The sequence below is a fragment of the Seriola aureovittata genome, chromosome 3 (assembly GCF_021018895.1).
Source record: "Seriola aureovittata isolate HTS-2021-v1 ecotype China chromosome 3, ASM2101889v1, whole genome shotgun sequence".
Classification (NCBI taxonomy): Eukaryota; Metazoa; Chordata; class Actinopteri; order Carangiformes; family Carangidae; genus Seriola; species Seriola aureovittata.
The window spans coordinates 18,014,187-18,039,048 of record NC_079366.1 but is presented as its reverse complement, the minus strand read 5'-3'; the positions used below and the strand labels follow the sequence as shown (position 1 = coordinate 18,039,048).

General features: G+C 41.7%; 1 protein-coding gene across 2 annotated transcripts in view; it reads left to right on the top strand.

Annotated features, from left to right (window-relative positions):
- The window catches only part of doc2d (double C2-like domains, delta), a 66,855-nt gene that overhangs the window by 29,449 nt on the left and 12,544 nt on the right, over positions 1-24,862 (top strand). The window contains exons 1-8 of one of the 2 annotated variants that reach the window (XM_056372493.1): positions 7,100-7,269; positions 9,727-10,132; positions 10,596-10,675; positions 11,319-11,393; positions 15,680-15,789; positions 21,448-21,574; positions 21,864-21,920; positions 22,643-22,767. In XM_056372493.1, the coding sequence (XP_056228468.1) occupies positions 9,745-10,132; positions 10,596-10,675; positions 11,319-11,393; positions 15,680-15,789; positions 21,448-21,574; positions 21,864-21,920; positions 22,643-22,767 (962 nt within the window). In that variant the 5' untranslated portion in view covers positions 7,100-7,269; positions 9,727-9,744. Of the gene's footprint in view, positions 1-7,099; positions 7,270-9,726; positions 10,133-10,595; positions 10,676-11,318; positions 11,394-15,679; positions 15,790-21,447; positions 21,575-21,863; positions 21,921-22,642; positions 22,768-24,862 lie in introns of those variants that run through there. The other variant, XM_056372492.1, reaches the window with a different exon arrangement.

Genomic DNA, 24,862 nt, shown 5'->3' with positions numbered 1-24,862 from the left:
TTTCTTCAAGTTATAGGGTGAGAAACAGAAATCGAAATCGAAAAAGAAGTGAGAGGGCGGAAGATTGAAAGAGTACACACAATTAATCACTGAGCTGTCATTTGTCCTAAAAAGCAAAGCCATTCATCAAAAGGAGCAGAGGAAAAAATAAGAAAAAGCTGAACAAGGAAGGGAGAAAGATAGGAGAGAGAGAAATATCACAGGATCTATGTGGGATCTAAATTGGGTCAGTGGCAAATAATGTGGTTGTGGTAGTGCTGAGCTTTGCTTTGGCGTTGGAACAGCAGTCTGGTCGGAGATTGGCATCAGCAGGAGAGTAATTCAATCTCAGAGATCTCTGAGATGAAACAAGGAATAAAGTAACCTTGAATCTCCAGAGCAATCTGACTATATACACCTCAAATTAAGTTGCATGTTTCTTCCTCAAAACCAATTGGTAAGTTTCAAAACATGGAATTGAGTCCAAAACAGCATCACCTAAATGCCAGAGGGACCCATTGTGTTTTCTCCAAGAGTGCACATAAACCCAACAAAAGAGCAATAGAAGTATAAAATAAACAAAGAATGAAATAACACATTTCACCTGAGGGAATGTCATTCTGACAATCTGTCATTTTATTTGACAGGGGTCATTCTTTCTTTTGCATTGCTGGCTGGACCTGTCACGAAACATTAGAAAAATGAAAACTTGTTCCGTGTCAGTGTCTATGAATTTAGATTAAAAACCCCCACATCTGTTCTTTTTGTGTGCGCCCCTGCTTGTCAGAGTTAAGGACAAATCACAGGTAGGGTTAATGGGATCTGTCTGTGTCAGAACAGCCCTCAGAGAGAAAGAGCGACAGGAAGAAAGACTGATAAAATGAGGGAAAGGTGAAAGTGGAAGGTGACGTTGGTGGCATATGATAGCAGCGATGGGAGGTAGGGCTGAGAGAAAAAGGGAGAAAGACAGAGGGAGCTCCTTCTTGTGCAAGACCAGGAGCCATACGAGGTAAAGTTAGGAATGACACGTGGTGAAAAGAATAATGCACCTTGACAGAACAGCACTCTCTGCCAACACAACCAATGATTCCCCCCAAAGCAGAGTGATGTGGAGTGCGAGCAGCACCTGTGACACCAACTGCCACCCTAGGGGAACATCAGCAACTAGCCACCTGTTAAAAAATGCCCTCGCCAACATCGAGCTTGCTATGAAATTAAATGCATTTAGTGAGATTGACTAAACTCTGAGATGTGATGACTGCGTCTTAACGATTTTTCTCAGCTGAGTTGAAATGTCACTCAAACAGTTTGTCAGACACTCAAGGAAAATGAGCGTTATTTACATTTTGCCATCATCAGGAAACGTCCCATGGTTGCCAGTAGGCTTGTAAACTTGCAAGTAACTTTGTTATGTAACTTTTGAAAGAAGAAATTCTTCCTCTTGGAAAAAAAAAAATGAATTCATAAGCAATAAAACACACCCACACTGCCCTCTTGGACTTTTGCTGCTACAGTTTTACTTAAAGCTTAGCTAGATAGTGCAGTGTAACTGACATTACTGACCGAGTTCAGTGGCTTTACAACTATTCTCTTTTTGTGCGACTTTTACACTATACATAAGTCTGTCATAGATAAACATTTGAATAGTTTTATCATAAAGCGAAGTAAAACAAGGCGTAAATGCACCATATCTCACCAGGAAACTTTGTTTTGTTTTTGGTCTCATTCCTCTCGCTCTCAGTCAGGTTGACTAGTGATGACCGAAGTAGCTGGCTTAATAGAAATAAAGGATAATTCATTGTTCCATTATCCTGCAATTACAACTTGTGGCCACACTGGCTGTTGTAGGGCAGACGTTACAGGGTCTCACTTTAAATCCGAACTGAAATTTGAATTCTTCTCACTTTTTTTGGAAGGAAATATAAATTATATGCTAATTACACTGAGGCTATTGTGCATGTTTTTCCATTTTTTCAAATGTCAAACCTCTGGGCAGTTGCATTTCCGATGGCAGCGAATGATTGATGTTTGTTGCTAGGAGAATTGCTGTCAACTTCTGTCTGTGTGGTACTGACTGGAGCCCGATATGGTGTAAAAACCTGTCAACATTGATACAAGAGCAACAAGAACACAGTGTTGGTTATGTATCATTAGCGTTTTAAATTGTCTGTCCCTCTAAAACATTGAACATTTGGGAGGTTTTGTATTATGTGCAAAGTGAAAATGTGTATAAAACAGGTAGATGGAAACATACCTAGTGATTGTTTTCATCTGGCTGATGATTGGTCGACTGAACTTGCTGCTGCATCGCCAGTTGCTGAACACGGACAGTCTGGAGAGTTCCAGCCACATGAAAGCTCATTTACTGAGAAATGTTGGCAACTCTCTTCATGGGAGAGGAGTTAAGGTCTGCCTAAAAAGTCACTAATTTGTTACTAAAAATAGTTACTAAAGGGGTCACTGAAGGGGTCTTCAAGTGAATCAGTTGGCAACATTGTATTTGAACACGAATGAAGGTATGTCTATAAAAAATAAATAAAACTTAAATTTTGTCCTTTTGTTAAGAACAGTTTTCACATGTCCAAACAAATTAACCCTAACCCACCAAGGATATATTTTTATTCCCATAGCTATATATACAGTATTCACCAAAGACTCTGTTAGAAACACCTACTACTACTCGAACAGCGTCAGTTCTTCGGTTCTTCGGATTCCACAAGATGTTGGAAACTTTCCATTGAGATTATGATCTCCATTCACCATTCTGATGTTTGTTGTGAACATTAAGCTCCTGTCCTGTATCTACATGATTTTATGCATTACACTGCTGCCAAATGATTGGCTGGTTGGATAATTGCATGAATAAACAGGTGTTCCTAATAAAGTGCTCGGTGTGTGTATATATGTACAGTATGCATATGTAGAGTTAACATACAGGCTTTCTTACGGCACATGCACTCAACGTTACATTTTTGTAAATAAAAAAAAAACAGAAAATGGCAATTAAAAAAAATGTAAAAAGCGGAGACGTAACTGCTCATACTTTCAGGGAAGTGTAGGATATGGTGAGCAGTTCCTTTGATCTTTATCAGAAAATTTATGCAATTTCCCATCCTGTGTGGTGCCAAATATTGAAAAATTCAACATGCGCTAGTGCTACAGTATTTAAGTAGAGGTTTACTTAGTAATCTCAGAGCTAATGGCTGGCTGAGAAGCAAGGGAGGTTATGGTTGTATACTTAATGGAAAGCCTGCACTGCTTTGTGCTGTAGTAATGGGAGGAGATTATCTTGCTATGCAGAAGGACTGGATGAATGCTCCTCCACAAATTGCTCGTACCATCTCCCTCCTTCCCACCAATCATCCTCTCTCTCATTCTAGATGTTTATTATTTACAGTATATTATACACATACGTGGCGTTGATGCTTTAGTCATGCTGACATGGAGGCTGCGGGGCGAGTGCCTCATGGTCAAGGATGGACTTTTGGGTTGGGCATACGTTTTATTTTTCTTATATCCTTCCTTTTTTTCAATGCCCTTTCTCTAAATAAGATTTTGAGTATGTACCTCTGTATATACTTTTTCATCCTCTGGTTGGAGTCTCATATCTTTTTCTTTCTTCAAATGCTGCTGATTATTCTTTACCTTTGTCAGCTCATGGCCAATGCCACTGTGTTAAATATCCATCTGACAGGCTACCTAATGTTTACCCCTGAGAAAGATCAATACCACAGCGCCACTGTCCAGACTTAATTTTTCAAGCACAATTGATTGCATTTCTTCCTCTGAACTGGCCTGGACACAGGAAAACTAGACAAATCCATGTGGTTTGGTGTGAATGTGATTGGGGAACAGTGTCAATTAAGCCTGTGCCTGTCAAATATAGGCTACTTATTACCTTCTTTAAAGTGGCCCATCCCTGTCACTTTTTCAGTTTAATTTTAAAAATATTGCCTTAATACACAATAAGGATGATAATAACATTGTAATAATTATTAGCTTTTTATGGAAATATGAACATAGGACTGGTATTGGTCTTCAAAATCTACTCTGTTAGTAGCATTTGTACATGTTCACTTATTGTCTTGGGTGCAATATCCTTTTCCTGCTTCTGTTAGTGCTACCTTCAGTCCCACGTATGGACAGTAATTAAATTACACAAACAAGTGCACACACAGAAAAACAAATAAAAAAATCCCCAAACAAACAAAAATCATGAGGGACAATGTCTTTGATTGAAAGTAGTTCCAATGAAAACCACTGAAATGTGGGTTACCTAGAATAAACTGAAACTTTGTTTCATTTTTCCATCCGTTTCCATATTTTTTGGTAAAAACTAAATTCCACTCACCTGTCTGGGTGGCAGCAGACATTTCAGACAGGGATGTATCAAAACCTCTATCAAAATAAACATACAAAGCAACATACCTCTGTTAAGGCCAAACAATCCTACATTTCCTTCCACCAGATCCAGATTACTATAAGGATCTGCACCAAACTGGACAAACTACTAGATCTCAACACCATAAATAGTTCTGATTTAAAAAGTGCAGGAAATTGATTTAGAAAAATCCTGAATCCACCCCTTTAACCAGATCTGGACCAAAATGTGATGGGGTCTTCTCTGGCCCTTGGCCAATCCCCTCAACAGGTTTTGTGCTATCCTGCAAACAAAAAAACAAAGAAAAACAAACACAGGTGAAAACATAACCTCTTTGGTGGAGGTAAAATACAGAGAAAATAAATTACAAACTCTAAACAATCTGCATGGTTACATCGGGCCATAGATAGGATTTTAGAAAAATAATGAGGTCCCCACCATCACCCTCCAAATACCAAAGAGAGATTTTCTCATATAGCCTACTACTTTTTGACGCAGCTGTTTAGTTTTTAATTAATTAAAGTTGTTCTTTTATCAAAAGCCCTCTAGTATTTAATTTCTAACCAAATTACAAAGTTCTTTTAAGTTGAAATTTTAGAAGAAAGTTATTGACATCTCCACACTGCCAGTGATAAAAGTGGAGACATACTGAACCCTTTTATTCATTATTTATTTTAAGGTTTTTAACTGGAGAATGTAAACTCCACAATGTGCTAGTCGGGATCGGTTCTCAGTGTCCTCAATAGTAGCTATGACCCTGACAAAATTAGGGTAATTGAGAATTGTTTTTGGGTTAACCAACCCTACAGAAGTACATGAGAAATCTGTAATTAAATCACCTATGACCTAAACATGTTGAGATTGCTGTGCGTGTCTTGGCTGGGCAGCTACATGGAGAACGTATGAGAGTTTGGTGGTCGGCAGGTCAGCTGTGAGCGCTCTGCAGCAGTCTGAGAGCTGCTGCCCTGGGTGGAGTGAGAGTTCACCTATGTAAAGTGGCACACATGCTTTTTCATTTTCACTACAGGCGAGAGCATCTCTGTAGAAACCAGTGAAGACCATGAGAGGACTCATCCTCTTGTGCGCGTGACAATAACTCAGACATCCATTAATCTGAGGGGTGTATTTCAGGAGCACTTCTGCATTAATTTCAAGCTACTGAAAGCATGTGGCCCATGTCTAAAGCACCTATTTATAGATAAATAGTTTGGCATCAGTAGCCTGAGTATTCATTTATGCCATTTCAACTAATTTAGCCCTCATGTTCTTTTTGCAAGTTAATGAATATACAGTGTAATGGTCTGTTAACGCAACACTGATGAGGTAATGCTGATGGTAATGAGATGCACAAAGTAAATTGAAGTGTTTACAAATAGACAAGCACATGAATCCACATGTATTTACACCCTATACTCCCCCCAGCTGACCATTAATTTCACTGACCACGCTTGTTGTAGTTCATTTGTTACTTTTCAACCATGGCAAATTACGTAGTTATCAATTAATGCTTTGACGGTTTTCCATTCAGTAATGTGTCACTTAAATGTTATGTGAATTGGCTTTTATGTCCTCAGCCATGTGCTGTGATCAAAGGAACTCTCCTCCTATATTTGACAAAGGCAACATGTTTTTAGCTCGCTTTCTCAAGAGAGATTTGCAGTTTGCAGTTTTTGTATCTAACTAGCTGTATTTTGTCTATAATGAAAACCAATATTTTTTCAGAGAATAAAAAATGTACAGTATGTTATGGTACATATGCTATGTAAAGATTACAGAGAAACTGTAGAGCATATGAAAATCCATTTTATTTAACTATGTTTTACAGGTTTATAAGCAGGAAAAATCATTCAGTATTAAGCCGATAAAACAATGTTGAATATATTTATGTTTTTAAAGAGGAGCCTTGGGTCTCCTCAAACACTATATAGTTTGCGTTTAAACTTTTACAGCCGCGCATCCATTCCCCATTCTTCTCATTCAGACATTAATTTCTGTCTCCATCAGTAATTTACTGCAGTGTCACCCTGCACAGTTCCTCTGTTATTGATGCACTGTCGTCTCTGATTCATTTTATTACTGTGGCAGGTGTCAGCCGTTACTATGAGGGCTGCCACAGTTGGACGCATACAGACAAAACAGAAGCACACTCATACACATACACACATGTGCTTGGCTGATATTGGCCATAGCCAACACAAAGTAATCTGGCAGTGTGATTGTATGGCTGGCAGTGTATTTTGTTCAGCTCAGTCAACATGTTGAATTTAATTTCCTTTCTCTGTCCTTCAGCCGGTACAGTTTTTTTTCATCCCAGGGCAATATTTCCTTTTGTGTGCCTTCACTGTTTTCACACGCGCTTTCCTCTCCATCTACATACAGTATGTAGTATATAATGTCTGCCTCTCTGCGTGTTTGCTGGTGTTGCTTCGTTTTTGTCTGTGTGTCTGTATGAATTCAGTCTGTCTCCTCATCTGCCTCTCTGTCTTGATCTGCTTTTCTGTCTGTTACTTTCTCCTTCTCTCTCTCTCCACCCGCCAGACACACCCCATCCACCACCAAAGCACGCACACACGCACAGGCACACACACCTCTTTTTCCCGGGTTTCCTTAAATCTCCCCACTGCTGAGAAAGTGAATGACAGTAGTATATGCACAAGCTGCGAACGACTGACGGGGATTTTAACTGGATACGTCACAACTGGAGGGGAAGGGAGAGAGGGAGGGACGGAGGACAGGAGAGGAGGAGAGAAAACGATGAACAGAGACAGAGAGAGAAAGAGAGAGGGAGAGAGAGAGTACAGAGGGATATATTGACTCAGAGCTGGTGTACATGCTCCTCAGTGTGTGAGAGACAGAGGACGTGAGAGCAGGCAAGATGGAGTGCTGGCACAGATGAAGACTGTCCCTGGGTATGTATTTGTGGATGGCTATATTTGTGTGTGTGTGTGTGTGTGTGTGTGTGTGTGTGTGTGTGTGTGTGTGTGTGTGTGTGTGTGTGTGTGTGTGTGTGCGTGCGTGCGTGCGTGTGTTCGAACTTGCATGTGCGTGTCTCTGTATGTGAGAAGGGAGAGAACGAATTAGTTTTTTAAGCAACATACTGCAAGTGATCATTTGTATGTGGGTATACAAGCAGTGAATTTGGGTGTCGTTACATAAGATCAATATGAATGACTGAATGAGTATGGGCATTGAAGACGGGAAAAGGCAGTTCTGTCTTTATCTGAGTGGGATCTTAACGCACGTGTGTGTGTGAGAGAGTGTTTAAGTACTGTCACTTCACATGGTGAGGGAGCAGGGATGTGTTTTAGGAAATGCAAGTTTCCAACTGAGTTAAGTCTTGATCTGTTTGGATATTGATGGTATATTGGCTTAATTGTTAGCAATTGTTTATACCTCAGTGTATAAACGCGTATGTAAGGAAGAGAGAGTCAATATTTTATGATGCACTAAAGGTGAGTTATAGCAATATGGAAGTAAACAATTAAACACTAAATCTTACTGGTGTTTTAGTTGTATTTTTGTTATTACCTACACAGAAGAATCACATTAGTACCAGTTTTAATCAGTTGCTAATTTTTGCATGGCTTCTCCATACAACGAAGACACTTTCAATTTAAAGGCAGACTCTGCTCTATTGGCAACACGCATACTGCATATGGAAACATAGAAGAGCATTCAAAAACATCTTATCACACAACTTAAACACAACTTTATCCAAAAAGACTGATTTGCAAAGGCAGACCATACTGACTTAAGTGCTTGAAAACAAGCCGAGACATTACCTTGATGTCAATTAGTCAATTGACAGAAAATTTGTTTGCATCAATTTTGACAAAATGCTAATCATTCTCTATTTCCAGCTTCCCAAATTTAGGGAATGGTGATTTTCTCTATTTAATTTCACTGTAAATAAATATCTGTGGATTTTAAGTCAGACAAAACAAGCAATTTGAAGCTGGGGCTCTTGGGAACTTGTGCCACATATTTTCCATAATTTTCTGACGTTTTATAAAATTAACAAACAATCAAAACACAAAAAAAAATAATAAATACACTAACCATTGATTGAATTAATAATTGTTAGTTTTATCCCTTTTACAAAGCAACACAAGACAAATAACAGGGCCTCAAATGCGCTAATAATTTGCATCCACATAACAGCTGCATGAGGCGAAAACTATAAGAGAAAAATGATTTAATTTGGGAGGAAAATAGTCTTGAGAATCATGATGACATTTGCTAAACACAGACAAACTGCACAGACATGAAGGAGCAGAGGCTGCAAGATGACATTAAGCAGCAGCAACATGATGGACATATGCAATATATAGGGGGATGACAAGTGACATGCATCCTCAGATGTAGCAGCGTCTGCAATGGTGATTGTCACATTGTGAAAATACTTGTTCATAAAAATTGATTTGTTGTTTTGTCTACCCCCTTATGTTTTAAGTAGAGACTATGTTGATTTTTTTTTATTATTATCTAGTTCTTTATTTTCATCTAATTTTCACACAAATTGAGTGTCATTTAGATTAAGTGATTGCTTTTAGAAGTTTAATCTGGGCCAGCACCAGTAAACAAAGGGACCATTGTCACGTCCCAGTTTGAAGTTAGTCTCTGTGATCATTAGAATCAAATCAGTTCTTGAAATAATAAAGACACAGCAGCACTGAGGGAGTGCATTAGAGAAAACGTGTCTTCAGAATCTCTTAATCACTGTGAGGAACAGGAAATGATCGCATTTGGCTTAACTAGGCTCGAGTTTGGTAACAGTTATTACGCTTCGTGTAGTGACAAATATGCTAAGGACTGAGAAGGGCTTCAAATAGTATTATGTAAATATTACTCAGGGGACTAGTTGATGAGAGAGAGAGAGAAGTGAAGGAGAGAGATAAGGGAAGGATTAGAGTTAAGTGCAGATACACAAGTGACATCACTTGTCCATACTTTACAGCACTACATTTGAATATTCATTCAGAGCACAGACTTGGTGTGCTGACACATTGTGTGAGTCACACCTGAAGTGCCAAAGAGTCTGGAAAATTCTATTTTGGCTTTTGAGAAGTCAGGATTGCATCAACGGATGAAAACAGAAACGTATTTTCGCCTTTCTCCAGGATGTTTCAGATGTGTTGTGAATTTCAACACATTGCTAGTGTTGACTTGCCTTGAATAGAATTGACCTCCCGGCTCACAGAAAGTGGAAAGTTGGAAACTCTGAGGAGGTGGAAGGATGTGTCTGTATTGTTTAGTTTTTCTCTTTTAGTTTTGAGCTTGTGCAAAGATCCCATCTGTTAATCTCTGTCTATCTCACCTCCTTCGTTTCTCTCTCTCTCTCTGTCTCTCTCTCTCTGCCTCACCAGTCCCGTTCGACAGTCCACATGAGCGTCTCCAAACCCCCACCGCCCCCCTCTACCTCTCACCTGGCCATTCCCCCTTCCTCCACCTCCACCCCTTCCTCATCCGCCTCCTCCCCCTCGGCGACGCCCCACTCCACCGCTCTGCCCCCTCCCTCGCCCGTCAAGATCTCTATGCAGGAGCACTTCGCCATCAACGTGTGCCCGGGCCCCATCCTCCCCATCCCACAGATCTCAGACTTTTTCCCCCGTTTCCACGACTACCCCTGCACGCCGCCACCTCCGAGGGAGAAGAAGATCCTGAAAGAGGAGACTTTCAACGGGGAGACGGGTGGGGTATACAAGGACGGGGAGAGGAGGGGGGACAACGATGGAGACAGGGAGGAGGTGTTTGACTCTGATGATGATGACAGTGAGTTCTGTGTGGGGTGAACAAAGTTTTGTGGTGGTAAAGTTGTTTAGTATTGTGTATTTGGTTTGTGTGTTTATGTTTATTCATGTGAAAACTAAAGCAATGCAGCAGAAAAACTCAAACTGAGTTTCTGCATTTTGCCTCAGATTCACAACATATGCTTGCAAAGTAATTGTGGAGTCAAGCATTTTTCCAAAAGTGTTTGTCACCCCGACTTTATGTGACACGGCGCCTCTGATGATTTATTAGACAACAGTGCAATAGTGGGACACAGCCTGGAAGTTTCTGCTCTCGACCAAACAGTAATCAAACAAGACAGATCAATTCATATTAGGCAGCGTCATGTTTTTAAGAAGCCATCTGCTACAAATATGACTCAGAGCTTTTGAGTGCGTATGTGTCACTGAGTGTGTCTGCCCCCTGCCTTACTGGCAGTAATTGCCATGGTTTGTGATGTTTTCAGCCTACCTGGGAACGTTGGAGTTCAGCCTGCTCTTTGATCAGGAGAACAACTGTCTTCATTGTACTATTCACAAGGCAAAGGTACACAATTTTAATATCTTCTTCATATAAACAGACTGTGTGTGTGCGTGTGCGTGTGCGTGTGTGTGCGTGTGTGTGGTTGCATAATCCCCCTTGACGTCCCAATGAAAACAATTCTCCTTTAATGCTTTTATGTTTGCACAAGACGTCAGACTGCTTTCTCTCTCCTTTTTAAAGTAACATGTTCGCCACACACCCTCTGCAGCTTGTCAATTCAAAGCAAAATCATCTCATGGCACTTTGAAATGTTGGATAATGTTGCCCCATTGCTGTGGCAGGCAAATTTGGTACGGCCATCAAACAAACACACAAATGTTGTATTACATATTGCGTACTGTTATTTGGTGTTAATTATGTAAATCTAGTGGTTCCCTTTAAGACAACATAAAGGAGTTGAGGAGGATAGAAAATAATGGCATGGAAAGTAACACCCGGAAGCGCTGTTGAGATGTAACTACAGTAGAGGAGGGCTGTCATATTCACTGTCTTTTTCAGACCCCAGTCAGTTGTGTGAAGTGTTTGAGGGCATGATGACGTCACCTTTGATACTATAGTATGTATGTGTGTGTGTGTGTGTGTGTGTGTGTGTGTGTGTGTGTGTGTGTGTGTTTGTGTGTTTGTGTGTGCACGCTTGTGTCCACAGGGACTGAAAGCCATGGACTCCAATGGGCTGGCTGATCCATACGTCAAGCTTCATCTTCTCCCCGGGGCTAGCAAGGTCACTGCTCCAACCTTACCTCAGCGGCAATTAACGTAACATGCTACCACACTGGGCTGTCCCAGACATTGACACTCCCTCATGAAGTCCCACATCACACAGAAACTGCTGGTAAAAGAAGATAATTCATTGAAAATACAAAAAAATGAGAAACATATCGTATATTATTCAAATACAAAAACAAAAACAGTGATTTACTTTTTGTAAACAATCGTCTCCCTTGTCGATTCTTGTTGATTAGACACCGTGAAAAGGTCAAAATGCGCTCGCAGAAAATGTAACATGGCAGCGGACTAATTTAGTGTGTCGTTTCAATCCGTTGAGCAGGGAGCATTTCGGTTGGTTACTACTTAATGTGGCTCGTCCAATGCTCTGCTTTATCGAGCACAAACACGTTCTGGTCTGCTGCACTGCTCTTGTCTTGTTTTCAGCTCAAGCAGCAGAGAAGATAAGGCTCACCACAACAGCAGCCCCCCCAGCTCCAGCAGAATGCAACCTGTTGTCGGCCATTTTGGCTCAAGGTTGACACAAAATGAGGTTATGATAAGCGTCGAGCCAAGATAGGTTGAATGAGGCTACTGTCTGAGGTCTAAGGTGCTAACAATAACAACGTCTGGGGGATTTTTGTCCTCCAGCCTTCCTCTGTCTGTCTTCTCTCCCATTGTTATCGCTCTCCTTTCCCCACTTCCCACCCCTATCTCTGTCTCTATCTCACTATCTGGCCGTGACCCTCTTTGACCTTGAAATACCAACAGAGTGTGGAAAGAAGGGAGACAACTGAGAGGGAGGAAAGGGGGAGGGGGGGGTGGTGGAGAAAGGGAGGGAGGGAGAGACAGATGAGGGGAGGACAGCAGCAGGTGGTTGTCATGGAAACAGGGAGGATTGTTACACCGCTCACGTCAACAGGCGAGTGTTGATGGGGGGAGAGGGGTGGTGGTGGTGTTAGTTGTGATGGTGGTGGTGGTGGGGGGGACTCGGAGAAAGCGTCAACGAGTAAGTAAGTAACCATGAACCTCCGTTTGTTAAATACCCACCAGACGGGGGGTGGGGTGAAGTGAGGTGGGCACGACACTTGAAAAGTGGAAGCGTGCACACGAAGAAGTGAGGATGGCAGATCCACACTCACAGACCTACTCATGTCCACATTCAGACTCAGCGTGCAAGCGTTACAATGAATAATCCCGAACACAAAAGGTTTCAGTTTCTGTGGAGAACTGAGTTGTCAAAATACTGAGAGCAGACGCACACGTCCCCTCAGTCCCCACGCATTGTCCTCCTTTCTCACTCTGACGTCCTCTAGCACACACTCTTTAACCAGTGTACAGTCAAGCAGGCTGTCTTGCGGTGTCAAACACATGCTGCAACACATGCGGCGCATGACCTTGCGTATATGCAGACACATGCTAAGGCTTTAGTCACAGTCACACAGAGATGCTCCCTTCATCCCTCGCTCTCTCTCTATCACTGCCTCTCTCTTTCTCACACACAAACATGCGCAAACACGGTAGTTCTTGGTGCCCGTGGTGGTTACTGGTATATTATCTGCCCATTTCTAATCGAGGTGCAGGGGAGATTCACTCACAGCCAGACTGTGTTCACTCTTGGCTCTGGGAAGTAGGGACTGAGAGAGCGAGAGAGAGAGCGAGAGGGAGAGCATGAAATAAGTAAAAAGATCCATGCAGACAAATGGAGAGAAAGGAGGGAGAATGTGATGGACAGATGGAGGGTTAGAGATAAAACATTTAGAAACAGATGCAAAAGCACTGGTGTAAGGGGAAAATGGAGGCAGGGAGGGACAGAGGGCAGGAAGAGGGAGCTGGTGTTTTAAATGTTTGTAGATGGAGTGTTTGGTAAGATGTGCTCAGAAAACCAACCCAATTCAGTCAATAAGGAGTGATGGTTATTTGTGAAATATTTGTTCTGTTGAGTTGTGCTGGCACACATACAGCTGTGCAACATCACAGCGAGTCGTGACTCTGCCTGTGCAAGGCTCCTCCTGCACATTAATGAATCAAACAAATGACATGAATCGGAAACACTTGTTCCCTTCGTGGAGCGGGCTCTGGAGGGCTGACTCTCATAGATAAGCCCAAAGTTTCCAGCAGAAAATAGAGAATTAAAAGGGGGGCAGTGATTGGGGGGGGGGCACAGGCAGAACAATGGGATGTGGGGGACACAAACAGACCAAGAGAGAGAAGATAGAAGAGAGGGTTCAGCATCTGGCCCTGAGGCATTGTAGCAAGAGGCTGACTGTGGCAGAAAGGAAACAAGAGAGACTGAGGGAGATGAAGTTTATTTTTTTATCTGTGAAGCTTCAGACATAGGCAGGAATATGTTGGAGAATAGGCTACTCATTTTCTCTACCAGGTGGATATTCAGATTATATGCTCAGTATAATTTTGCATGACCACTAGTGGTGGAAGACCCTGTACTTAAATAAAAGCAGCAACACCACTAAAGTAATGTTGAATAATTGTCATCATTTTAACGTCGTAATATTTGTGCCCACTTTGCATATTGTTGGATAGTTTAAAAAATAATTGCGATATTCCATATTTTTCTCATTGTCAACAATTCGCATGAAACGACCAAAACCAACAATGTGTGAGTCTGGCTCTCAGTGTTTTCAGTCTCTCTCAGCTTGTCTGCGGGTCCCAGCCCTGAGCCAATTTGTTCCTCCTGAGGATGTAAATCTTTAAGAACAGGTCACAAATACAGTATAGTGTCCTAAAATAAAAAAAAAACTCAGTAATTCACTAAAACAACTGGACATTTGTTGGGGCAACCAGTTTTCACCCCCAAGTCATCACTTATGGACGCTTGGTCAGTACCCCTTGGTCGCTTTTAATGTTATTTTTCAACGTGCATGGTAGTCCAATAAACTATCAGTATTCCCTACTGCGTTGAAAGTTTACACGAGTCAAGGAGACCGCAGCCTGTTCTGTTGACATATATGGGGTGAGACCGCATATGGTTCTGTAGCCACAGTCAACTTTTTCTTTATTAAACACTGTATAGCACTATCTTTCCCTACCTTTAACCAAATCGCTTTTTTTGCCTGAACAAATTAATTTGGATGCAAACCCTGTCTGGTGTGACAGTCGTCACTCCAATCTCCTCCTGGCAACTCCGCTGCTGTTGATAAATGTAGCGGTTCATTCAGTCAAAAAATATGCTGCCTCCACACAATGAAAAATTATGCTAAAAGGTGTGTGTTCAAAAGTGACACCAAGGGGTCCCTGACCAAGCGTACGTATGTGATGAGATGGGAGTGAGAATGCGTTGGTTGGGGACTATTTTTAGATGTGGATTAATACAATTTTGGTGCTCTAGTGAATATTTTTGGCTCCAGGACAGTGTACTGTATATATTAAGCTTCAGGCTACAGACATTTATTTCACTCTGAAATGTAGTAAAGGGTAGAGGTAAAAAATAAAGTGGCATGCATTTAAAACTGTCAAGTAAATTAGCCACTCCTGCAGCTAAGAACAGCCAATTAGTTCTGCTTTTGGTTCCACAAGGTCTTAGTAACCCATATTTTATGACAAGAGTGTGTCTTTGTGACGCTTGGTCATTTGAGCCAGAGGTTTGGATTTGCAGGATTTGTGTGCAGGTATTTACCTTGGGAGTCTGTAAAAAATGCATTTTATTGGTATGCAAACCCCATTTCTTGAAGGGTTTATTCAACAGTAAAATAAATACAAAAGAAAATCTGAAATAAAAGCTATAACAAGATGAACACATCCTGAAGGCAACTGTGGGAAATGAGGCAGCAAGTGGCTGCAAACTTTATTTATGGATGGTGAAGCTGTTAGGGGCTCATGGGCATTTCCTCTCCTGGAAAGCTTTAATTTTTCATGCTGATTGTGTTGTGCAGTTTAATTGGCTGCTGGGTTGTGTTGTGTTTGAGGCAGAGTGCTTGTTTTGGAGGTCTGGCCAGTGCTAATGCACTGCCTTATCATGTTGGGGAGGAGACAGACGGACAGGTGAGGTGAGGGAAGCCTCGCGTCCTCTCACTCTCCTCTACAAAGTAGGCAGCAGATGTCTGCGATTTCCTTAGGGGCAGAGATAAATGATGTCCTCTGCTCTTTCACTCTCTCTCTCCTTTCATGATGTTTTAGTGTCCCCCCTGTTTTGCTTCCATTTCCATGATCTTTTATTCTTTCAGTTTGATCTGACGAGGTTGCTCCCTCAACCTTTAAACATTCCTCACTCTTTCTTTTCTCTTTTTGATCCTTCCCTCTCCATTAATTTCTTTTCATTCGTCCTCTTCCTTTCCTCCTCAGGCAAACAAGCTACGCACAAAAACCCTGAAGAATACGCTGAACCCAGTGTGGAACGAAACGCTGGTGTACCACGGCATCACAGCAGCTGACATGACCACCAAAACGCTCAGGTAGGTGCTCAGCTCTGAGTTACTCTCTGGCCAGCAATTAGCACTATTCCCCAGACAGCCAAGTGACCAGTTTATTATGTGGAAGATGAAGATTCATGCTACCAATCCTCCAGTGGACTGCCAGCAGCCGTCTGTTCCTCCCAGTTGGCTTTTCCAGGTAATTCATTATTGCAGCCAGGCGATGCCAGCCAACTGTTCCACTTGCTGTTGCTGCGGTAACTGTTCAGGTGTTGGCTGTGCGGCGAGTCTCCGCTCCCCACAGTGCTCCCCATATGGAGCGATTGAGGTCAAGCGTCGCCATCTTGGCCCAAAAAGGCTGACGCACTTGTGTCATGTGCATGTGTAAGTTGATTCAGAGACGGAGTTTCGTTTGTGTTTTGTTTGTGAACGTGCGCGCTGCGTGCAATCATTGTCAGTTTGCTCAGCGGATGCATAATAGGGTTGGATGGCATTGTTTATCCTGAGGAAACAAGAGCACAAATGCACGCACACACACACATACACATGATTCCTGTCTGCGCGGTACACACAAGTACAAGCAGTCAGGTGTGTGTTTATCCTCTTGTGTGTATGTCAAGGGCAATCACTGGCAGGAAAGAACATGCATGACCCCTCCTTTGTACCTAGAGAAAATACACACTCACACAAACACACACACACACATGCATATACAGTAACACATGTCCTTGAGCTTTTACAAATGCACACATTCAGAAATAGCATTTACTCTCCCTCCTCAAACACACACACACAAACACACACAGTTACACACAAACAACAGCTTGAGGAGAGACCCCTCAAACTAGAGGAAACCACCTGACCTCTGTTCAAGGACATAGCTCACAGACACAAACCAGCAGGGGGGCTATGGGCAGCCAAAACGAGGGAGAAGAGGAGGAGGAAGAGGAGTGTGACCACTGTCAAGCAAGAGATGAAGTGAGAGAGAGGTGACTGCCAAGATCAACAAAGAGAGCAGGAGGAAAAGCATGAATGATGTCAAGTGACAGATGGGGGGGGGGGGCTAAGGGGGCCAAGAACAAGGAAGATGACACAATAGAGTGATGGAGAGAATCCAAGGGTCAGTTGAAGGGGGAGTGGGGTTGTACAGAGGGGAAAAGAGAGAGTAGTGAGATGGATAACGTGATGAATGAGGAAGTTCACTTAGCTGGGAGAAAAGGCGAATGATTGGGAGGAGTTTACTCAAAAGGGAGCCAAAAAACGAAAGAATGAGGACAGTGAGAAATATGTGAGACAGCCAACAAGAGGGAGTGAATGAAAAGATGTCTGACACTGAGGGAGTGTTGGGGAAGAGCAAGCGACAGACAGAGATAGAGAAAGGAAGAAAATCTGCTCAAACTCTCTCAGGATGCGTTCAGGCGCCAGCATGATACCTCAGCCAGCAGACAGACTTTGTTCTCATTACTCCACAGAAAGCAGTGAGCAGTCAGAGGATGGAGAAACAGAGGAGGATCTCTGGAGAGATGTTTACTCATTGGGTTGTGCCCTGCTGCATCCCGCTCCGCCGATCCCAGCAGGACACTGAGGAGGGGATGCTGTACTCTTTGATCCTCATGCTCTGTGCACAGATGAGCAGGAAGACTCAGTCTCTTTGTAGACCTGCCTGAAGGGCTGGACAGTGCAAGGGTTATAGTTAAACTGGGCCATACTGCAGTCAGAACAAACCAATTTCACTTTCTGAGCAGTGTTTTCATTCAAGTTTCTTACTATTTTTCACTTGAGCCCACATCAGAGATGGTGATAAAAGCTGGAATGTAGCCAAGAACTTTTGAGTCATTAAAAATTTCTTTGGTGTTAAGTCCGTTCTACAGCACCGTTCTTTGTACTGGAGGACAAATGTAAAAAGAGTTATGTAGCACACACAGTGGAGGAAGAATACTGGATTTGAGCATTTCTTTATATATTTATATTTTGCCATTCATTCGCTCATTTGCAGTTACAATGATTATGTAAAGCCATTATTCTGAGCCAAAATGCACCTAAATAGAGAAGGAGAGCAAAATAGATGCTGGTTATGAAATGGCTTCAAGAAAAAAGGTTGTAATGGCATTTATTTTTTATACTGTATTCAACAATTCCATTCCTCAGTGTGCAGACTTTATCTACTAGAGGTCCAGTCTGTTATTAAGAATGAACCAGCTGAGTAAACTAATAACTGATGTCCTCAATCCAGACGTCACGGTTGGCCTCATACAGGCTAATCCTTTAATTGGTGCAGCCAGGCTGCCTGAGGTGCTCAGGTCTTGAGCTAAAAGTCAACCGAATTGGAATACAATGCAAAAATCTCCATTATGACAAGTAATATAGTCTGTTATTAAATCTTAAAATCATAATTGTCTTAAAGCGTTTGAAAGAAACTTTTTACTTATCTCCCGGAAGAGTCAGCTTGTTTCTAGCCTGATATTTTGAGCCGTCACAATCTTCTAGAAAATACCTGAAACAAAAAGAAACTGCAGCGGGAACAAGTAGATTTATCAGTGTCCTTTGAAGTCTGAATACGAGACGAACTGAGTTCCTCTGAAGATTGTTTTATTGCAGTGAGGCTGACATGATTTTGAGATTAGGTCTAAATTTCCCTATCAGTTGCTGCAGTCTGCCTCTGCCTTTGGGCAAATTTCAAATGATTTAGAAAGCAGTGACAGTGATAATGTGGAGCCCCAATCCTTCCCCTCATTTTAATGACACAACCCTTTTATGTGCACTCTAATGCGCAAAAAAATTGAGGTGAATTGTGCATGAATGCATACCTTGGGGAGAATCTCATATTTAAGACGCCTTGTGGCTTTTATCACTAAAATGATTATCAGGCTGCCAGTGAACAGAGGAGAGATGGAGCATGTGGAGGTGTTGTGATGAGAGGTGGGTATCAAGAGATCGTGTGTGTGTGTGTGTGTGTGTGTGTGTGTGTGTGTGTGTGTGTGTTAAGGAACTACCAGCATGATGTCAGTGCCAGGTCTAGGCTCTCTCCTCTCAATTTCTTCCCTCTATCTCTCTATCCCTCTGTCGGGCTTTGTAATAGATGCACTGTCCTCGGCTGTGAGGAGATAGGGACAAATCTAGGACTTGATTTGGTTTTGGATGGAAGGCGAGGCTGAAATTGCCTACTGGACACCTCAGGTTAGATGTACAGTCGGGTACCTGATCAGAAAAAAAAATACTTTGATTAAGTGTTAGCTGTTGGTGTGAATGATATTTTTAGCTGGGGTTGCTTTATTGGCCATACTAGCAGCATGTCAGTTGGTCAGTCCACTTTGGTCCAGACTAAAATATCTCAACAATGGATTGCCATGAAATTTTGTACAGACATTTCTGATCCTTAGAGGATCAATCCTAACTGATCAATCCTTTGGTCTACCCCCCACCCCCCCCACTTTTCCTCCTGAGGCCAACATTTTGATTCATCCAATGCTTTTGTTTATGACCAAACACCTGCAAAACTAATGACATCAGCCCAGCTTTACTCTGTGTGGTTATTGCTAATTTGGAAATGTTAGCATGCTAATGTGGTAAAATAAACATTACATCTGCTAAATATCAGCATGTTAGCATTGTCATTATGAGAATACTGATGTCAGCATTTAGTTCAAAGTTAGACTCCTCTGCATCTATGTACAGTCTCACAGAGCTGCTAGTGTGACTACAGATTGGTTTTTTTTTCAGAAAAAATTTGTTCATTAGTGTTCAATAGAAAGCTCTTTTGACTTTCTGAAAATATGGTCTGGTATTAAAGTTAGATCTGCATCTTTAATATTATAAAACATATGTATTGTTGGTATTTTTCCCCAAAAATCCACAGAGTATGATTTTAAGCAGCCATGCAGTTTATCTGCACAATATTAAAGTCTTAAACACTTTATCTGGCATTTAACATACTGTATCATTCACATTGACTTGAACAGTTCAATTAATATTTGGGAACATGAAGTAATGCCCAAATATAGAGTTAAGCCTTTAATCACACAAATCCGTTTAACATGGAATTAAAAGCAATATGGCATAACAAATCAATGGCAGTCTAATGGGGATTCACTAAGTATATAAAGTTTGACATGCGAGTGAAGTCTATATTTTATGCTAATGACCTTTTTAGAAATACCATTGCAAAGGTGATCAGTGTTGTCATCAAAGTCAATCTTATTGACACTCTTCCTACTTGTGTGAGACCATTAAAGAGATACTTTCACAAGTACAGACACCACGCAGACGCGCTAAAACACCCTGCTAATCTAATGTAACTCAGGAGACAGATTTTGTCAGCGACTTTGGCACCGCAGTTTGAACAGATTCCATGAGCATCTGTTTGATTTTTAGAGGAATTCTAAAGCCGGAAAATTGTGGGAGCGGGTGCGAGGAAACGGATGGAGCTTTTTTTCACAGAAGAAGCCAAAAGTTTGGCTGGTGTCACATTTCACCACAACCTCCGTTTCATCGCAGGCACCCGACATGTATGACAGAGCAAAGGCACATAAATCATGTGACAGCTGTGGTCATGAGTCAGAGTTATTCTGAAGCTTCTGCTAGAGATACTCATCAGTTATGACTAAAAGGCTGGAACCAACATGTCAAATGTCCAAATGTCAGAGGGACAGGAAGAGAACAGGACGAGGTGGAAGGTGTGTGTGTTTGCGAGTGTGTCTGTCTGTGAACAGAGAGCGAGAGGTTGAGAATAGAGAGTGATAGGGGGGAGAAATCAAGAGCAGCAAGAATCCATCTGGGAATATTTGAGCACAGACGGAATATTGTAGCAGGTGATGCGCTGTGAAGACTCTACCGTAGCTGATTGAATATTCACCCTCCATCAAACATCACCATCAGTATGAATAAGTGCGCTCTGTGGAAGAAATCATTTTACAGAACTGTAGCGCTATAGAAGGAGATATTTATTCAGTTGTCTCTTTTAAAATTTGAAGGTGGAAGTAATCGAGCTCTTCAGTTTTATTTAATTTTGTCTCACAAAGACAGAGTCATAATTAATTTCATGCTCACATCTTGAAACTACACACATACACACTTCCACATTTATGCAGACTACCTTCATCCATTGGACGGGCAAATGCCAATTTTGATCGATGCGAACATGAGTAAAAAATTCATTCAGTTCAACCGTGCCTCTGCGGTAGCAGCAGCACAGAGAGCAGAACTCGTAAACAGCCTGGCAGATTAGTTTCTCTTATTCAATCATAATTTTGAGTATCACAGAATATCTCCAAACTCAGTCCTAACATACTAAAGCCACAAAACACACTTGAAATATATACATGTGTACAACATGAAATCCGTTTGTGCTTTCAGTTCAGGGAAATGCAGAAGGAAAACAGATTACCTGCTTCAAGCACATTCTTTCTTCTCACATGTTTCGGTTATGACAAATTAGTGTCTGATGGAGTAACAGCCAAGAAGGAAGTGATTGAAATCCTCTGGAAACCCTCAGCAATCGTACAACTTCTCATAATTCATGAGGCTGCTGATTGATTTTCAGACGTGCTTTGGATGTATTTGGCACAGTCTTCACTTGCTTCCCAGTAATGAGCACAGCAAAGCAGTGGCAAGGTTCATCTGTAACTTTTCTGACTCACCTGCTTCTCTTCTGTTTCCCTTTGCTTGTGTGTATGTGTGTGTGTGCCTGTTTTGTGTACGAAGGCTGTGTGTATGTGACATGGACAGGCTCGGACGAAATGAATTCATCGGAGAGGTGAGAGTGGCTCTGAAGAAACTGAGAGAGGGCGAGAACAAACGCTACAATATGGGACTGGAAAGAATTGCACAGGTACATTGTGTGTGTGTGGCTGTGTGTGTGTGTGTGTGTGTGTAACTGTGTGTGTGGCTGCGCATGGACTGTTCACATACCAAATGGGTTTTTGTGGACATATATATCAAGATGTGTCCTATCTCCATTGTGCATGTTTGCCAGGGGGATATCAGACATCAGTTTCAAATGCTGCATTATATTGAGTAATAGATATTCACCTGGAGGCTCTGTAGGTTATAACCACCATCTCTCTCTCCCTATGTCTCTCTCTCTGTCTCTCTCTCTCCCTCTCTCTCTCATGTTTCAGAATAAAGAAACCAACAATCAAACGGTGGAGCAGGGAGCGCTTGTGGCAGAGGAGGAGGTAATAAAATCATCAGCTTTATCAACACCAATCTTATTACCATTTTCAACCAAAACATGTCTCGTTATTGTAATTTCCTATTACTTTTATATGTCTAATACACTTTCTTTTCAGCAGTTCTAATCTATCCTCTATTTCCATCATCACAAAAGGAGAAAAAAAATAGTTTTAATTAAAGGTTTTAATCTGTATATGTGTCTGCTGCATGAACCTTAATACACCAGTGTGAATGGAAACTATTCACATAGACACAGTGTAGCAACAGTTTGTGAATCACACCAGTGCAGCTAGTCCAGTGTTTTTCTCCTCTGGTGGACGTTATCGCATTTCTCTTCATGATTTTAGAGACAGAGGCTAATAGCTTTTGGTCTCTGATTAGATTCAGTTTATGGCTCAACCTGGAGATTAAAAGGGGAAGGGAGTAGTGTCATTTTGCCACACTCAGATAAGGCCTTTAATTACAAGCTTCAATCTGAATTACTCCTGTTGCCCATGAGAATACACATCCTGGGTTGTAATTACAACTAGTTTATTTGCAGTCATTATTTTAATTCCCTTTTCATCTCTTCTTTATTTCATTTTTGCTGTGAAAAGAGAAATGTGTTTTGAGAAACTCCACTGACCTGCTGTAGGATTCTCCACTGCACGCATTTGCTGAAGAGCGAGACATCGGGGTAGAAACAGGTGCTGTGTCTGACACTGTTGTTTGCTATGTCCCCCAGCGTGGCCGCATCCTGGTGTCTCTGTGCTATAACACAGAGAAGAGCTGCCTGATGGTTGGCATCATACGCTGTGCCCATCTGGCCGCCATGGACTCCAACGGCTATTCTGACCCCTTTGTTAAAATGTAAGTCACGTCAGATATTCATGAGCAGACCTGGTATTCTACAAATTATGCTCATATGCAACTATTCTGCATCAGCAGTTTGTGCTAATGTCGGAAGTGGTGTGATGTTCTTTTAGCATAGCACAAATTTAGGGTGTGGAGGTGAGAATGTTGGGTTCAACAATGCGATGTCTTGTCTCATGAGAGCAGTCAGTGTTTTTCTTATGTAATAATGATTACAAGAACCAGGGAAACTTAACATTAACAATATCTTAACCATTAGCTGCCATGCAAAGGTATTTCCAATTAATCTTAATTTTTTCCACCTTTGAGAAACTCCCTCATTTCGTTTGCATTGTGAGACAATATTGTACATTAACAGCACGCTCAAAATTCATTTTAGCTTGCATACTGACTTTTTGAGCGTACTTCATTTTGTCACTGAACCCAGAGTTACAGTGTGTAATCTTTGTTCTGCTTCACACGTGCTTTGCCCTTTAAGCAACTGACAGGCTTGAGGGGGAGTATCCAGATGCCCTCTTCTGACACAACACTCACAAAGGTTCAGTAAGAAACACACATACACGAGTCACATTCCGGGACCTTATTGCATTAGGGACAGGAATGGAAAGTCAGCATGAGCCTGACTGACCTTAAACAGTACAACAAGCGACAAGCAGATCAACGACCCTCTGAACACCCCTTTTAAGATGAAATACGATGATTCTGTGACAATCTCTAAGACACAAGGAAGGTGTAAGCTTGAAGATGTAAGCAGCTGCATGTGATGCCAGTACAAATCTTTAAAATAACTGCAATCTGGGAGATCATACCACTCAGTGAGACTGATTTTCTCAGCTTTTCATCTCTTCAAAGACTAAAACACAGAACCAGCGAGAGGCACAGTGTCCAACTCTGTACACCTGAGCCAGCCTGCCTGTAAGGCATGGGTGATGACAGATAAAACCCACACAGCTCAATCTCCAATCTGCCTGCTGCACTTAAATACCAATAGTGCAAGGACTGAGAGCTCCCACACAGGACAACCAATCCTGTAACCAACGCCACCTCCAGCAGTGGGAGGCTTTGAGGTAGAAGGAGCTCCAGGCAGTTGAAATTGCTTCTAAAGGAACTTTTAAAGGCTCTAAAGTGTTTTTTATTTTCTGAAGTGGATTACACTGTGAAGCAAAATAGTGTTATTGGAGTACAGTCATTTAAGGTTTAATGCCTGACTTGGTTTTGAGCCCTTTAGTTTTTGACCAAGACCATGTTGTCCTGGTGATGATGGTAAAAGATGTAGAAAACACTAATGTTTCACTAATATTTAACCTTGTGAGTATTTCTTTTCTTTTCTGTTGTAAACCCGCCTCCTGAAAGGAGATTAAAACAACCAATCCGCTTGTTTGACACGAAGGGCTGCATGACACATTGTCATGGTGTGCATGCAGGCTCCTTTGTGATCCTGTGCACCCTATAGTTACCCATAACACCTTTCACTGTCCAGATTTGTAAGGGAAGGTTACATGTGCTGTATTTCCAGACTTACATAAAGGACTGGATGACCCACACAGTCTTTTTTTTCAGTCCTAACAAGTCTGAAGGACTGAATCAAATGGAAAGCTAGAATTACAGGATTAAAAAACATTTTGATCTGAAGTTGTTTTCAGTAGGTTGCACAAGGTGGGCAAAATGTATCAATACACACCCACAGTATTGGGATTTTGAAGGTCTTGTGAATTGCTGTAGAGAGAGAGAGATGAGACAAACAAAAAGCAAAGAGGAGGCTCACCTCTTGTGAAAAAGAAAGAAAATTCTTTTTGTCTCAAGCACGTTTTTCTTTTCTTCTTACTCAACGTATTGATTTGTTTTAGACGTGACGCCTTGTGCTTTATCGGCCTATTATGATGCACAGTGTTTTTGAGTACTCTGGAAAATGCACCATATGCTCTTTCTGTCATTCTTTTCTCTTCACCAACTTTGTTGAATTTTGTTTGAATTTGTTGTGTTTGTTCTGCATCTTTGCGCTGGCTCTTTCTCTTTTATCCACACTCCTTCAGTTTACATGATTTGTTTAAGCCACTGCTCTGATCCGATTCTTATTTCTGGCACTTGAGTC